The 17,957-nt window shown below is 39.8% G+C and overlaps 1 protein-coding gene across 1 annotated transcript in view; it reads right to left on the reverse strand.

The window, feature by feature from the left end:
- SNTB1 (syntrophin beta 1) overlaps positions 1–17,957 on the reverse strand; it is a 279,512-nt gene that overhangs the window by 34,791 nt on the left and 226,764 nt on the right. Inside the window, exon 4 of the mRNA XM_032760343.2 lies at positions 2,334–2,473. Within this exon, the coding sequence (XP_032616234.2) occupies positions 2,334–2,473 (140 nt within the window). The remainder of the gene's footprint in view (positions 1–2,333; positions 2,474–17,957) is intronic.

Here is a 17,957-nt window from a genome sequence, read left to right on the forward strand (position 1 = left end):
CATGGTAGTGGGCATCTATAATCCCAGCTACTCAGGAGGCTGAGGCAGGAGAATCACTTGAACCTCTGCTGGGAGGCAGAGGTTGCAGTGGGCCAAGATAGCGCCATTGCACTCCAGCCTGGGTGACAACAGCGAAACTCTGTCTCAAAAATAAATAATTAAAAATTAAACTGTGTTTCATGTCTTGGTTGCTGTGAATAATGTTGCAATGAACATGGGAGCGTAATTACCTCTTTAAGATCTTAATTTCAGTTCTCTTGGATGTATACCCAGAAGTGGGATTGCTAGCTCACATTAGAGTTCTGTTTTCAATTTTTGGAGAAATCTCCATACTGTTTTCCAGAGTGGCTGCACCATTTTACATTCCTATCAACAGTATACGAGGATTTCCTTTTCTCCATTTTACATTCCTAACAACAGTGTACAAGGGTTCGCATTTATCAAACGATAAACAACACTCGTTATCATTTGTCTTTTTGACAATAGCCATCCCAACACACATCCTAACCACATCCTCACTGTGGTTTTGAATCGCATTTCTCAGATCATTAGTGACATTAAACACCTTTTCATACGCCTGTTGGATATCTGTATGTCTTCTTTGGAGAAATGTCTATTCAGGTCCTTTTTGAATCAGTTTCTTTCTTTTTTTGCTATTGAAATGTAAATCTTTATATATTTTGGATATTAACCTTCAATTAGATATGAGGTCTCCCATTTCATAAGCTGCCTTTCCATTTTGTTGCTTGTTTCCTTTGCTATGCAGAAGCTTTAGTTTGATGTAGTTCCATTTATTTATTTTTGCTTTTGTTGCCTGTGCTATAGGTGTCATATACAATAAATCATTGCCAAGGCCAATGTCAAGAATATTTTTCCCTATGTTTTCTTCTGGAAGTTTTACAGTTTCAGATCTTACCTTTAAGTCTTTAATCCATTTTGAGTTTATTTTTGTGTATGGTGTAAAATAGGGTTCATTGTTTTGCATATGAATATCCAGTTTTCCCAGAACCATTTATTGAAGAGAATATCCTTTCTCCATTGTGTATTCTTGGCACCCTTGTCAATGATCAGATGACCACAAATGGGTGAATTTATTTTTGGGCTCTCCAATCTGTTCTACTGGTCTATGTGTTTTTATGCCAGTATCATAAGGTTTTGATTATTATAGGTTTGTAGTACATTTTGAAATAAGGAAGTGTGATGCCTCCAAATGTCCATCTATAGATGAATGGATAAAGAAAGTGTGGTATTTACATATAATCCAATATTATTCAGCCTTAAAAAAGAAAGAAATCCTCCCATATTTGACAACATGAATGAACCTGAAGAACATTATGCTAAGTGAAATATGCCAGACATGCAAGGACAAACACTATAGGATCCCATTTATATGAGGAATCTAAAATGATGAAGTTCTTAAAGCAGAGAGTAGAATGGTGGTTTCCAGCGGGGAGAGGGAAATGGGGATGTGCTGGCCAAATGGCACGAAATTTTTGTCATGCGAGTTGAATAAGTTCTAGAGATCTACTGTACAGCATAGCACCTATAGCTAACAACATGGTATTATATACCTAAAAGGTTGCTAAGAGGGTAGATCTTATGTTACATGTTGTTATAACAAAAAATAAAATATAAAGAGAAGGAGGAAATTTTTGGAGGTGATGGGTATGTTTATGTATCGACTATGATGGTGGTTTCATAGGTGTATATTTATCTCCAAATTTATCAAATTGTATACATTAAATATGTACACAACTTTGCATGTCAATACCCTGATGAAGTGCTTTTTAAAGACATATTTCACATGAATAATAAATGTGCATTGAAGGACCTGAAAAACAGAGCCTGGCAGCCACCCTTCCACAGGAAGCATCATGGAACTGAGAAATAACTTGTTATGAGATTTCCTGCTGAACAAGCCTTAAAAAGCACAGTGGAGCATTCCCATATAACATTCTTTTGTGCCACCAAGTAAAGACCCTTGCTTGGTGATTCTACTTGGACTTCAAGACTACACACATATATGTCTAGTTCATTTCACAAAGGGAATGAGATGGAGATCCAGGAAGGTGGCTAAATGAGGACCATCTCACAGATGTCACTGTTTCTTGATGATGGATGAGTATTTTGTTCTTTGTCTCTGTGTTGTTGCTTCATGTTTGGCCATAAATGATCATTAATCTGTGTGGCTAAAAACGTGTGGCTATATTCTTAAGGAGCTCTCAGCCCCTGCTGCAATAGCGAGCAGTAATATAACGTGTTGAGCTAATTGTAATTCATTAAAATAGAATCCACCTGCAAACACATCATACCAAACACAAGGCAATGGCTACCTGGTGGCAAGAAGAGGGTATGTGTGAACTGGGCTGAACCAGGCATCCTTCCTCCGTGGCATGCTGTCATAGATTAAAAGGTCTTTCTCAGTCAGCACAACCAGGGCTGGTTTCCACTGTTTCTCGCTCTCCCCTGGCACCTGAAAAAGAAAGCAGGGAACTGTCAAACGACAGCCTGAGAAAAGCATGATTATGAGAAGTTGGCATCCCCCTAATCAGAGGACTCAGCAATACATTGAGTGTCTTTTGGTTTGGTTGCAAAATCAAAATGGAAAGAACCTTGTCTTTATCCAATGCTTCCTGATCCTTGAAAATATCTGTTGTCTCAAGGGCCCTGAAATGTATAGTCAGGACAGCCAAGAAACAGCCCAGCTGCCACACATCTGTCACTGTTTCTCACCTGCCAGTCAGTACTGAATCTTTATTTCATAGTGGGAGGCAAATGCCTGGGGGAATAAGTACTTCCAGCTGATTCTCTGGTACAGTAGCATTTTGTTTTATTATGAAATGGTGAGGTCTAAAAAGTTTTTGAATAAATATCTAAAGGCTCTGAAAAATGTACTATGGTGGCAAATGTCTACCCAGACAGAGTGAGACATCACAGCCTCTTTCCCTAGTCTTTTGCTCTTAGATTGGTTCTGTGATTCAGGCATCATCTTGAAACTTTTCTGGTTCTGTTGAATGTCCAGTTCCATTCACCACCCATAATTTATTAACTCAAGGGTTGAGATGACCTGACAGGAATGTGAAAGGATTGTGAAAGTCATCAGTAATGATTGGACCAGATGATCTTTGAAAACGCTTCTAATCTGGAGAATCTGTGTAGCTCAGCTCTTACCTCATGAGCCATCCCCTTGGCCCGGTGTTTGCCCTTCCCAAACTTCCTATATGTTCTTCTGTCTATAAAAATGCTTTCCTTCCCATTTGATGGGCCCTAGGATACATCTTTAAGCTTGGTTTAAAAACTCAGTGAATGCTCAATTCTTGCTACTCAAAATATGGACTATGTTCCAGTAGCAACAGCATCATCTGGGAGCTTGCTAGAGTCTCAGGCCCATCCAGATCTCTTGAATCAGAACCTGCATTTTGACAAAATCTTCAGGTAATCCCTATGCTCATTAAAGAAACACCGCTCCAGACGAGGTTAAGATTGCTTTTGACACTGACAACTAATCCAAGATTTAATGTTGTCATAATAAGTCACAACTCAAAAATCTATTCAGAATCAAAGTAAATTAGTAAGCTAAATAAGTGATAAAGCTAATTTCTTCCCTTTCTAGTCTTATTATTACTTTATGACACAGTGGAATCCGTATAGAGATAGAAGCATGTGTGTAGCTCTTGCTTTAGGCTAACACCCTAGTATGAGGAATGAGTGATCAAAGTAGAGAAGATTTACAGAATGACGTAAGGCTTGAGTTCTGTAGGTCCTATGTGTAGGCTGCCTAAATCTGAGTTTATTATTTATTGCCTGTGTGATTCTGGTCAAGATATTCTCTGTGCTTCTATTTCCTTACAGATAAGGATAATATCACATACAACAGTGTTTTTAAGTGCTGACTCGGGAGCTAGCAGGCCTGAACACAAATTTGTGTTGCCCAGTTTACTAGCTGTGGGGGTCTTGGGCAAGTCAACTAATTTCTTTGTATCTCAGTTTCTGGATCTGTAAAATGAGAAATAATAGTACCTATAGCAGAGGGTGGTTGTGAAGATTAAATGAGCTAAAATTTGTAGAAATACTTAATGCAGTGCAGAATAAGCATCATGTAAGTACCTGTTAAGTAAAGTAGCACTTACCTCATCATGCTATAGTGGAGATTGAGACTGTGTGTAATGTGCTTGGCATGGTAGCTGGCAGATGGTAACGCCCTCAGTAAAACACAGGATGGGGAAATTGTGTCAGACACCAGTTTTTGAACATGTCAAAAATGGTGTCCTTTGGAAATGGCATCACTATGACAAGGCAATGACTTTCCTTGGGAAAAATTATAAGACAAGCTAAGAATAAGCTTGGTGCTAACAATTTCAATACCTTTTCTTCCCATCCTTTCCAAAGTTCTCCCAGGAAGAACTCATTGCTTGATGATCACCTTTATATTTTAATGCCTCCCTTCCAGCAATTCCAAACAAAAACTGTGCTTCTGAAGAAGTGCCCTCCCCCACTCCGCTGCTGTAAAGCTATTTATACTAGAACATGAATGACTGTTGACATATTACTCACTTTGTGTATTTTTTGCATATTTTAAAAGCTAGCTTTAGCTTATTGCTTTTGTAAAAGGACTTTTTTCCAACAGAACAGCATCTTCAACAGATGAAAATGAATTGTTAGAGAAGGCAATGTACCAGACCCTGCAAGGTGAATGAAGTATAGTCTCAAGGCATAAATTGTTTGGGGCAAGGGGAAGGGGGTTCAGAATAATTTTTTCCAGCTTCTACGTTAAATTTAGTAAATTACTTTTCCCGCTTATTAAATAGGACTGGAGAAATGATCCTCCCAAAGTGACTATCTTACTCACCTAGTCAGATGCAATCCATTAACTTTGACCAGAATCAGTCATTTAAAAGTGAAAGCAACCAAGCATCATTCTTCAACAACAACATTAAGTTTGCAAAATAAGACTCAACAGCAAATACCAACAGTATAATGCAGGCTTCTCTACTGGTGGAATCACAAACTCACCCATGTGTCAAGTGGTATATGTAGGTTTAAATAATCCCAAAGCCCTAAAACATTTTGCAGCTTATTGAAGAGTGCTGTGTGGATATGGTAAACTCTACTGTGAGAATACTTGGAGTGGGCACATTCCACTATTCCTGTATGCAGAGCTGTTATTTTAATACTAATGTAAATGCTTAGAGGTAGAAGGCTGCCTATGAGGACAAACAACTTTCCAAAGGGGAAAAAAAATCTTGTTGAAGAACAGGGATTTTTTTGTTTGTTTTGTTTTGAGACGGAGTCTTGCTTTGTTGTCCAGGCTGGAGTGCAGTGGCAGGATCTCGGCTCACTGCAAGCTCCGCCTCCTGGGATTCACGCCATTCTCCCACCTCAGCCTCCCGAGTAGCTGGGACTATAGGCGCCCGCCACCAAACCTGGCTAATTTTTTGTTTGTTTGTTTGTTTGTTTGTTTTTGTATTTTTAGTAGAGACGGGGTTTCACCGTGTTAGCCAGGATGGTCTCGATCTCCTGACCTCATGGTCCGCCTGCCTCGGGAAGAACAGGGTTTTAAAAGCCATACCTTGTGCTACATAAGCTTCATTATTTCAAGCCTTTGAAGACCAATTTTTGTCAGGCTCAAATATTGGTGCTATTGTTCTAGTGACAACGTGCATTACAAATCCAGCTTTCCTGGCACCCAAAGGTATTCTGATATTAATACGACAGTTTTGGAGATGTGTCTGCATTTTGTTAACACATGACTCCTGAAACACATGTGATTTGCATCTCTGCCTGGCTTCCTGCCTTGAGTGTTGCAGTCGTCAGTTTCTTAAGAACTGATCAGATTTCTAATGAAGAAGGTGAAGAAAAGGCAACAGGGGAATAAAACATTCAATTCTGAAATTATTCTGATGCACAACTTTGGTGAGCTGAGTCCTGTCCTTCTAATCACTTCCACAGAGCATGAGAGGAAAGGTTTACAAAATGGCAAGAATTTGAGAGCTGGTGGTAAGAAGTAATTGGTAACAATTATGGAAGTGTCCTTAATTTGAGACAGGTCTCCCAAATCATCTGGGTCAGTGGCTTCCAAACTCTTTAAATTCAATGATCTCTCTGTTCAGATTAAGTCATAAGTCCTAGAACAATATGTAAAAGAATTGGATGAGCGAGGTAGCTCGGGCCTATAATCCCAGCACTTTGGGAGGCCGAGGCAGGCAGATTGCCTGAGGTTGGGCGTTTGAGACCAGCCTGGCCAGCATGGTGAAATGCCATCTCTACTAAAAATACAAAAAGTAGCCAGGCGTGGTGGCGGGCGCCTATAATCCTAGCTACTCAGGAAGCTGAGCCAAGAGAATCACTTGAACCCGGGAGACAGAGGTTGCAGTGAGCCAAGATCGTGCCATTGCACTCCAGCCTGGGCAACAGAGCGAGACTCTATCTCAAAAAAAAAAAAAAAAAAAAAAAAAAAAAAAAAAAGAATTGAAAGAGACTTTATATGGGGTTGCCTCCCAGTGGGGATCTTGGCCCCTCTGAGACTTTATGTCTTCATCCTAGCACCACCCATGCCTCTAAGTGGGGTTGCTACCAATCTTTGGAATATAGTTTGAAAACTGATTTTGTCTCTTCTAAAATATCTAGAATCTGGCAGGGTGCAATGGCTCATGCCTATACTCCCAGCGCTTTGGGAGACTGAGGTGGGTGGATCACTTGAGGCCGGGAATTCAAGACCAGCCTGGCCAACATGGTGGAAACCCTGTCTCTACTAAAAATACAAAAATTAGCCGGGCATGGTGGTGCATGCCCTGTAGTCCCAGCTACTCGGAAGGCTGTGGTGCAACAATTGCTTGAGCCCAGGTGATGGAGTTGCAGTGAGCCAAGATTGCACCACTGCACTCCAGCCTGCACAACAGAGCGAGACTCTGTGTCAAAAAACAAAAGAAAGTAAACAAACAAAAAACCTGGAATCTTCACATTACTTCCAAAGAGACAGTTTTACCAGAACTTTCAGTGCCTTTTTTGTGGGTTCTTCCAAAGAAAAGAATGATACTGTTGTCTCTTAGGCAGAATCGTAAGGATTAAATGAATTCATGCACATATAGGATTTACAAAGCTGTCTTACAGACAGTACACAGGCAATCCTTAAAAATCATAGCTATTTTTTACCATTATATTAAGGTAAGGAGAGTGCACATCAGATTAAAGATCTGAGTGAGCTTGGACAAGAATTACTTGCCTTTGCTGGGTCAAAATTTCCTCCTCTGCCAAATGATGGGGTGGGACTAGATTATTGCTAGCACCTCCTCAACTTCAAAATCCAATCATCTTTTTAAGTTTAAAGTTATCTGCTACTAGGCTGGAACTGCTTCAGCTACTGAGATTCTTGCTTTACCAGCTCTTTGTTCAGTGCACTCTTTTCCTAAGGCAAAAAGCAATACGCGGGTCTCTTTTTCTCGCTTCATACCAACTCACTCTTCCTAACATATTTACTTTCCACCTTCTACTTGAGCACGCATGGCAGGAAGAGCTCACAGTCTTTAGAGCCCAACAGCGTGTCTTCAAAATCTGGCTTTGCCACTTCCCAGCTGAGGGACATGAACAGCTTACTTAAGTGCTCTAAGCACTTGTTCACTGATGTGTCACATGCTAAGGATGGCCTCCCATGCACGTGTCTTTGAGAATCAAATGAGACAATATATATAAAACTTCCTACATGATGGGTACTCAAAATGATAAACTGCCCCAGTTGCTCACCTCGAGACACTGTTTCCCCCAGCTCCAATGAGCAGGAAGGAAGGTCTAGATGTAAGGGACAGAGAACACAAAGTGAAAACGTTCACGAAGGAAGAAGGGCCATCATGGCTTTTGTATTGCAGATCGTGTTTATCTCGACAACTTTTTAATTGAAGTCTGTTTCGCCTCAGGTTGCTAGGTGTTTAGAACAAAGGACAAGCTATCGGTGTAATAATAATAATTAGCATTGATCAACTTCCAAATGCTTTACAAACATTAGATAATTAATCCCTGCACCAACTCTCAGGGAGGCTGATAAAGAAGAGAAACAGCATTTAAATGTGGCCACAGGCACATAGGGACAGGGCTAAGCAAGGCCACTCAAATCTCCAGCTCTCTTCTAGCTTGCCCTGAACAATCCCCAGGACCCAGGAATCAGTAACCCCAGCTACTTGAGAGGCTGAGGCCCGAGACTCACTTTAATCCAGGAGGTGGAGGTCACAGTGAGCTGAGATTGCACCACAACACTCCAGCCTGGGCAACAGAGTGAGACCCTGTCTCAAAAAAAGAGAAAAAGACATCTAGGACATCTAGAGCTGAATGAAAAGGAAGAGAAAGCAAAGGAGAATGAGAAAAAAGGCTGGAAAAAGAAGAAAAGTGCTCTATGGGAGCCTCAGCTTTCTAGGACTAACTTCTCTCTTCTCACAAGCTGTCTGGTACCTGGATCACCTGCTAAATTCAAGATTGGTGTCAAGAGGGGAGCAGAGGCCGGGCATGGTGGCTCACGCCTGTAATCCCAGCATTTTGGGAGGCCGAGGTGGGCAGATCACCTGTGGCCAGGAGTTTGAGATCAGCCTGGCCAACATGGTGAAAACCTGTCTCTACTAAAAATACAAAAATTAGTGGGGCATGGTGGTGCACGCCTGTAGTCCCAGCTACTCAGGAGGCTAAGGCATGAGAATCGCTTGAACCTGGGAGGCAGAGGTTGCAGTGAGCCAAGATCGCACCATTGCACTCCAGCCTTGGCAACAGAGTGAGACTCTGTCTCAAAAAAAAGGAGAGAAGCAGAATGAGTGATTTATCATGTGGATGGATGTTAAGATAATGATGAAAAATAAAGTAAGGTGAAAAGGATGGCATGAAAAATATGGTCTGATCATGGGACACTAAAGAGGGTGTCATTTTTATTTTTATTTTAGTTTTACTTATTTATTTTTTTAGACGGTGTCTTGCTCTGTCTTCCAGGCTGGAGTGCAGTGGGGCCACCTCAGCTCACTGCAACCTTTGCCAGCCTGGCCAACAAGGTGAAATCTCTAGTAAAAATATAAAATTAGCCAGGCATGGTGACACATGCCTGTAATCCCAGCTACTTGGGAGGTTGAGGCAGGAGAATTGCTTGAACCCGGGAGGTGGAAGTTGCAGTGAGCCAAGACTATGCCATTGCACTCCAGCCTGGGCATCAAGAGTGAAACTCCATCTCAAAAAACAAAAATAAAAAGCAAACAAAATAAAAAAACAATAGCAGAACACCCACTCATGTCAAGTACACATAGAATTAACAAGATAGACCACACTCTGGGCATTAAATCTAGTTTCGATAAGTTTAAATGTATTCAAGTTAAACAATGTATGTTCTTTGACCAAAATGGAATTAAATTAGAAATCAATAATGGAGATCTATGGAAAATAAAAACACAACATACCAAAATCCTCAAGATGTTGCTAAAGAAGGACTAAGAAGAAATGGGCAATTAATGCCAGTATTAGAAAAGAAGAAAGGATTCAAGGCAATGGTCTCAGCTTTCACCTTAACAAACTAGAAATAGAAAAAAAAATTTTAAACCAAAATAAGCAGAAAATAGAAAATAATAAAGACCAGTACAGAAATCAATGAAAATGGAAACATAAAAGCATCAGAAAGTTCAACAAAACCAAAATCCGGTTTTTTGAGATCGATGATCAATAAACCTCTAGCCAGCCAGACTGACCATGAAAATGAGAGAGAGACACAAATTATGAATATCAGAAATGAAATGAGTTCATGTCCTTTGCAGGGACATGGATGAGGCTGGAAACTGTCATTCTCAGCAAACTAACACAGGAACAGAAAACCAAACACCGCATGTTCTCACTCGTAAGTGGGAGTTGAACAATGAGAACACATGGACACAGGGAAGGAACATCACACACTGGGGCCTGTTGGGGGATGGGGGACAAGGGGAGGGAGAGCATTAGGACAAATACCTAATGCATGCGGGGCTTAAAACCTAGATGAGATTGATAGGTGCAGCAAACCACCATGGCACATATATACCTGTGTAACAAACCTGCATGTTAGGCACATGTATCCCAGAAATTAAAGTAAAATTTAAAAAAATGAAACAGGAGGCATCACTACATAGTCTGCAGATATTAAATATAAGACTGGGTGTGGTGCTCTCATCCATAATCCCAGTGGTTTGGTAGGCTGAAGTGGGAGAATTGCTTGAGGCCAGGTGTTTCAGAACAGCCTGGGAAACATAGAGAGATCCTCTTATAAATAATAATATTAATACATATAATATTAAATGTATGATAAAGGAATGTATGAAGAATTGACAAATTCCTTGAAAGACACAAACTACTAAAGCATATTCAAGAAGAAATACTGGAACAGCTGGGGATGGTGGCTCACGCTTGTAATCCTAGCACTTTGCGGGGAGGCCAAGGTGGGGGGATGAGGTCAGGAGGTCAAGACCAGCCTGGCCAACATGGCGAAACCCCATCTCTAATTAAAAGTACAAAAATTAACCAGGTGTGGTGGTGGGTTCCTATAATCCCAGATACTCCTACTCAGGAGGGTGAGGCAGGAGAATTGCTTGAACCCAGGGGGTGGAGGTTGCAGTGAGCCGAGATCGAGACACTTCACTCCAGCTGGGTGGAAGGGGAAACTCCATCTCAAGAAAAAAAAAAAAAAAAAAACAAAAAAACTGGAACGGTACTATATATCTCAAAGAAATTGAATTGGTAATTTAAAATGTTTCTCCCCAAAATACTCAAGGGCCAGATGACTTCACTGAGGAATTCTATCAAACACTTAAGAAATAATACCAATTATAGGCCGGGCGCGGTGGCTCACGCTTGTAATCCCAGCACTTTGGGAGGCCGAGGCGGGCGGATCACGAGGTCAGGAGATCGAGACCACGGTGAAACCCCGTCTCTACTAAAAATACAAAAAAATTAGCCGGGCGTAGTGGCGGGCGCCTGTAGTCCCAGCTACTCGGAGAGGCTGAGGCAGGAGAATGGCGTGAACCCGGGAGGCGGAGCTTGCAGTGAGCCGAGACTGCGCCACTGCACTCCAGCCTGGGCGACAGAGCAAGACCCCGTCTCAAAAAAAAAAAAAAAAAAAAAGGAATAATACCAATTATATATAATTCTTTCAGAAAATGGAATAGTAGGGATACTTCCAGCCCATTCTACAGACTAGCTTACGCTGAACCAAAATAAGACAAATATATTACGAAAATAGAAAACTATAAACCAGTACTCCTCACAAACATAGATCCAAAATTTCTAAACAAAATTTTAGCAAATTGAGTATGAAATTATATTTAAGTGGTAATACATCATGACTAAGCAGGGATTAATCCAAAAAAGCATTACTGTAGCTATCTAATAACAAATTAAACATGAAGATTGCAGAAGTCTCGGTAGCAGATGCGATCAACTGGAAGAAAGGGTATCAGTGATGGAAGATGAAATGAATGAAATGAAGCGAGAAGGGAAGTTTAGAGAAAAAAGAATAAAAAGAAATGAACAAAGCCTCCAAGAAATTTGGGACTATGTGAAAAGACCAAACCTACGTCTGATTGGTGTACCTGAAAATGACGGGGAGAATGGAACCAAGTTGGAAAACACTCTGCAAGATATTATCCAGGAGAACTTCCCCAATCTAGCAAGGAAGGCCAACATTCAGATTCAGGAAATACAGAGAACGCCACAAAGATACTCCTCGAGAAGAGCAACTCCAAGACACATAATTGTCAGATTCGCCAAAGTTCAAATGAAGGAAAAAATGTTAAGGGCAGCCAGAGAGAAAGATCGGGTTACCCACAAAGGGAAGCCCATCAAACTAACAGCTGATCTCTCGGCAGAAACTCTACAAGCCAGAAGAGAGTGGGGGCCGATATTCAACATTCTTAAAGAAAAGAATTTTCAACCCAGAATTTCATATCCAGCCAAACTAAGCTTCATAAGTGAAGGAGAAATAAAATACTTTACAGACAAGCAAATGCTGAGTAATTTTGTCACCACCAGGCCTGCCCTAAAAGAGCTCCTGAAGGAAGCACTAAACATGGAAAGGAACAACCGGTACCAGCCCCTGCAAAAACATGCCAAATTGTAAAGACCATCAAGGCTAGGAAGAAACTGCATCAACTAACGAGCAAAATAACCAACTAACATCATAATGACAGGATCAGATTCACACATGACAATATTAACTTTAAATGTAAATGGGCAAAATGCTCCAATTAAAAGACACAGACTGGCAAACTGGATAAGGAGTCAGGACCCATCAGTGTGCTGTATTCAGGAAACCCATCTCACATGCAGAGACACACATAGACTCAAAATAAAGGGATGGAGGAAGATCTATCAAGCAACTGGAAAACAAAAAAAAGCAGGGGTTGCAATCCTAGTCTCTGATAAAATACACTTTAAACCAACAAAGATCAAAAGAGACAAAGAAGGCCATTACATAATGGTAAAGGGATCAATTCAACAAGAAGAGCTAACTATCCTAAATATATATGCACCCAACACAGGAGCACCCAGATTCATAGAGCAAGTCCTGAGTGACCTACAAAGGGACTTAAACTCCCACACAATAATAATGGGAGATTTTAACACCCCATTGTCAACATTAGACAGATCAACGAGACAGAAAGTTAACAAGGATATCCAGGAATTGAACTCAGCTCTACACAAAGTGGACCTAATAGACATCTACAGAACTCTCCACCCCAAATCAACAGAATATACATTTTTTTCAGCACCACACCACACCTATTCCAAAATTGACCACATAGTTGGAAGTAAAGCTCTCCTCAGCAAATGGAAAAGAACAGAAATTATAACAAACTGTCTCTCAGACCACAGTGCAATCAAACTAGAACTCAGGATTAAGAAACTCACTCAAAACCGCTCAACTACATGGAAACTGAACAACCTGCTCCTGAATGACTATTGGGTACATAATGAAATGAAGGCAGAAATAAAGATGTTCTTTGAAACCAATGAGAACAAAGACACAACATACCAGAATCTCTGGGACACATTCAAAGCAGTGTGTAGAGGGAAATTTATAGCACTAAATGCCCACAAGAGAAAGCAGGAAAGATCCAAAATTGACACCCTAACATCACAATTAAAAGAACTAGAAAAGCAAGAGCAAACACATTCAAAAGCTAGCAGAAGGCTAGAAATAACTAAAATCAGAGCAGAACTGAAGGAAATAGAGACACAAAAAATCCTTCAAAAAAGTAATGAATCCAGGAGCTGGTTTTTTGAAAAGATCAACAAAATTGATAGACCGCTAGCAAGACTAATAAAGAAGAAAAGAGAGAAGAATCAAATAGATGCAATAAAAAATGAAAAAGGGGATATCACCACTGATCCCACAGAAATACAATCTACCATCAGAGAATACTACAAACACCTCTATGCAAATAAACTAGAAAATCTAGAAGAAATGGATAAATTCCTCGACAAATACACCCTCCCAAGACTAAACCAGGAAGAAGTTGAATCTCTGAATAGACCAATAACAGGTTCTGAAATTGTGGCAATAATCAATAGCTTACCAACCAAAAAGAGTCCAGGACCTGATGGATTCACAGCCGAATTCTACCAGAATTCGGTACCAGAAGGTACCATTCCTTCTGAAACCATTCCAATCAATAGAAAAAGAGGGAATCCTCCCTAACACATTTTATGAAGCCAGCATCGTCCTGATACCAAAGCCTGGCAGAGACGTAACCAAAAAAGAGAATTTCAGACCAATATCCTTGATGAACATTGATGCAAAAATCCTCAATAAAATACTGGCAAACCGAATCCAGCAGCACATCAAAAAGCTTACACACAATGATCAAGTGGGCTTCATCCCTGGGATGCAAGGCTGGTTCAACATACGCAAATCAATAAATGTAATCCAGCATATAAACAGAACCAAAGACAAAAACCACATGATTATCTCAATAGATGCAGAAAAGGCCTTTGACAAAATTCAATGACCCTTCATGCTAAAAATGCTCAATAAATTAGGTATTGATGGGAAGTATCTCAAAATAATAAGAGCTATCTATGACAAACCCACAGCCAATATCATACTGAATGGGCAAAAACTGGAAGCATTCCCTCTGAAAACTGGCACAAGACAGGGATGCCCTCTCTCACCACTCCTATTCAACATAGTGCTGGAAGTTCTGGCCAGAGCAATCAGGCAGGAGAAGGAAATAAAGGGTATTCAATTAGGAAAAGAGGAAGTCAAATTGTCCCTGTTTGCAGATGACATGATTTTATATCTAGAAAACCCCATTGTCTCAGCCCAAAATCTCCTTAAGCTGATTAGCAACTTCAGCAAAGTCTCAGGATACAAAATCAATGTACAAAAATCACAAGCATTCTTGTACACCAATCACAGACAAACAGAGAGCCAAATCATGAGTGAACTCCCATTCACAATTGCTTCAAAGAGAATAAAATACCTAGGAATCCAACTTACAAGGGATGTGAAGGACCTCTTCAAGGAGAACTACAAACCACTGCTCAATGAAATCAAAGAGGATACAAACAAATGGAAGAACATTCCATGCTCATGGGTTGGAAGAATCAATATCGTGAAAATGGCCATACTGCTCAAGGTAATTTATAGATTCAATGCCATCCCCATCAAGCTACCAATGACTTTCTTCACAGAATTGGAAAAAACTACTTTAAAGTTCATATGGAACTAAAAAAGAGCCTTCATCGCCAAGTCAATCCTAAGCCAAAAGAACAAAGCTGGAGGCATCACGCTACCTGACTTCAAACTATACTACAAGGCTACAGTAACCGAAACAGCATGGTACTGGTACCACAACAGAGACATAGATCAGTGGAACAGAACAGAGCCCTCAGAAATGATGCTGCATATCTACAACTATCTGATCTTTGACAAACTTGACAAAAACAAGCAATGGGGAAAGGATTCCCTATTTAATAAATGGTGCTGGGAAAACTGGCTAGCCATATGTAGAAAGCTGAAACTGGATCCCTTCCTTACACCTTATACAAAAATTAATTCAAGATGGATTAAAGACTTACATGTTAGACCTAAAACCATTAAAATCCTACAAGAAAACCTAGGCAATACCATTCAGGCCATAGGCGTGGGCAAGGACTTCATGTCTAAAACACCAAAAGCAATGGCAACAAAAGCCAAAATTGATGAATGGGATCTAATTAAACTAAAGAGCTTCTGCACAGCAAAAGAAACTACCATCAGAGTGAACAGGCAACCTACAGAATGGGAGAAAATTTTTGCAACCTACTCATCTGACAAAGGGCTAATATCCAGAATCTACAATGAACTCAAACAAATTTACAAGAAAAAAACAAACAACCCCATCAAAAAGTGGGCAAAGGATATGAACAGACACTTCTCAAAAGAAGACATTTATGCAGCCAAAAAACACATGAAGAAATGCTCATCATCACTGGCCATCAGAGAAATGCAAATCAAGACCACAGTGAGATACCATCTCACACCAGTTAGAATGGCCATCATTAAAACATCAGGAAACAACAGGTGCTGGAGAGGATGTGGAGAAATAGGAACAATTTTACACTGTTGGTGGGACTGTCAACTAGTTCAACCATTGTGGAAGTCAGTGTGGCGATTCCTCAGGGATCTAGAACTAGAAATACCATTTGACCCAGCCATCCCATTACTGGGTATATACCCAAAGGACTATAAATCATGCTGCTATAAAGACACATGCACACGTATGTTTATTGCAGCACTATTCACAATAGCAAAGAGTTGGAACCAACCCAAATGTCCAACAATGATAGACTGGATTAAGAAAATGCGGCACATATACACCATGGAATACTATGCAGCCATAAAAAATGATGAGTTCATGTCCTTTGTAGGGACATGGATGAAACTGGAAAACATCATTCTCAGTAAACTATCGCAAGGACAAAAAACCGAACACCGCATGTTCTCACTAATAGGTGGGAATTGAACAATAAGAACTCATGGACACAGGAAGGGGAACATCACACTCCGGGGACTGTTGTGGGGTTGGGGGAGGGACAGCATTAGGAGATATACCTAATGCTAAATGACGAGTTAATGGGCGCAGGAAATCAACATGGCACATGGATACATATGTAACAAACCTGCACATTGTGCACATGTACCCTAAAACCTAAAGTATAATAATAAAAAAAAATGCACTAATGTAAACATTAAATTTGGTTTTCTCTTTTGAAGACGATGTTTATGTAATGTTAAAAGATAATGAAAAGGTTTTGTTTTCTCCTTTGGGTAAATGGCAGGGAAAAAAAGGAAAAGGAAAAAACAGATTCAGCTCACCTCATGCTATCTTCATTGGGTGCTGTTTGGAAAGCTAAGTCTCCTCTATCAGAGTAAAGGTTTTTCTTTTTTAAAAAATTTTTTGGAGTTATCATTTTGGCCAAATGAATGACTTATGGTGACCTGGGATTGTATTTTGTGATATCCAGTGTTTTAAACCTTTGATATTTGACAAATTTTCTAAAATCAAATTTAAATTGTGTCTCTTTCTATATCTAAAATATTAGGTCCTCTAAAGTCCAAAAATGACATTTGGCTTATTTGGTACAAAAATCATACAGGAAGCATTGTCAAATATGAAATGGTGTTTGGCTTTCTTTGGTCTATGTTTGTGTAAATGTGTTATTAGTATGTGTTCCAAAATTATGTAAAACTCCTATAATTCTAATATGACTTAGTATATGTCACCAGTAATAATAATTATTATGTGAACAGACTGTGTGCCACAGAGGTAACAAATTTCCTTGCCAATTGTGTCTTTAATTGTGGCAGCCCTAGAATGTTTTTGTCATCCACAGACAATTGTTGTCTTGTTTTGGTCCTCTTTAAAAGATGGTTTTATAATCAGCTATAAAATTTAACAGGTGCTCTTAAATGCAGGATTCTGATTAATAATGCTGGAGATTGTGACATTAGACTAAAGGAAAAACTTTTAAACAGAAAAGTAAATGGTGGTTGATTTACTTTGGACTGTATTTGTATAAATATGTTATTAGCATATGTTCCAAAATTATGGGAAACTTCTATAATATTGATATAATTTAGTGTACATTATTAATAATTCTAATTGTTATGTAAAATTGTTATATGCCACAGAAGTAACTAAAATTCCTAGTCAATTATAGCTTTAATAGTGGCTATAGACTTTCGTCACCCACAGACATTTTGTCTTGCTTTGGTCCTTTGCAAAAGGCAGTTTATAATCAGATATAGGACTCTAAGTGCAAGTCTCAGATAACTTTAAAAATTGTGCTATTGGAATAGAGGAAAAACCCAATCTTCTAGGACTCTCATGAAAAGATAATGTGTTAAACATTGCTAAGCCTTTTGTTTTCAGAGTCAAGGGAATTTATTTCTTTAGAGCCATTTGGAACTTGTAACGACTGAGTAAAATATACTCCTATGAACAAAATTGAAGCATATTTGTTTCTCTCTACCTGAGGTCTTCAAAATTTGGAAACTATTTGTGACTATTCTCAATTTATGGCAGTACAGTTAATTACATAAGTGCAATAAAAATCTGTTTTCTTTTGTAACAGGGCACAATTGGAGAAATTGGTTATTTTACCAAAGCTTTGACTGAAATGGCATGACTCCTTTAAAGAATCAAAGTTAGCTTACAGAGCCAATTAAAGCCCGTGGGGGAGTCTGGCCTCATACCTTATCCACGCAGAGTCCATTTACAAGGACCTGACCATTTACAAGGTTCCTGACCTGTGGTAAGTAAAGAATATTATTATTATCTTTTTTGAGATGGAGTCTTGCTCTGTCGCCCAGGCTAGAGTGCAGTGGCGCGATCTCGGCTCACTGCAAGCTCCGCCTCCCAGGTTCACGCCATTCTCCTGCCTCAGCCTCTCCGAGTAGCTGGGACTACAGGTGCCCGCCACCACGC

The sequence above is a fragment of the Hylobates moloch genome, unplaced genomic scaffold, assembly GCF_009828535.3.
Source record: "Hylobates moloch isolate HMO894 unplaced genomic scaffold, HMol_V3 SCAFFOLD_9, whole genome shotgun sequence".
Taxonomy (NCBI): Eukaryota; Metazoa; Chordata; class Mammalia; order Primates; family Hylobatidae; genus Hylobates; species Hylobates moloch.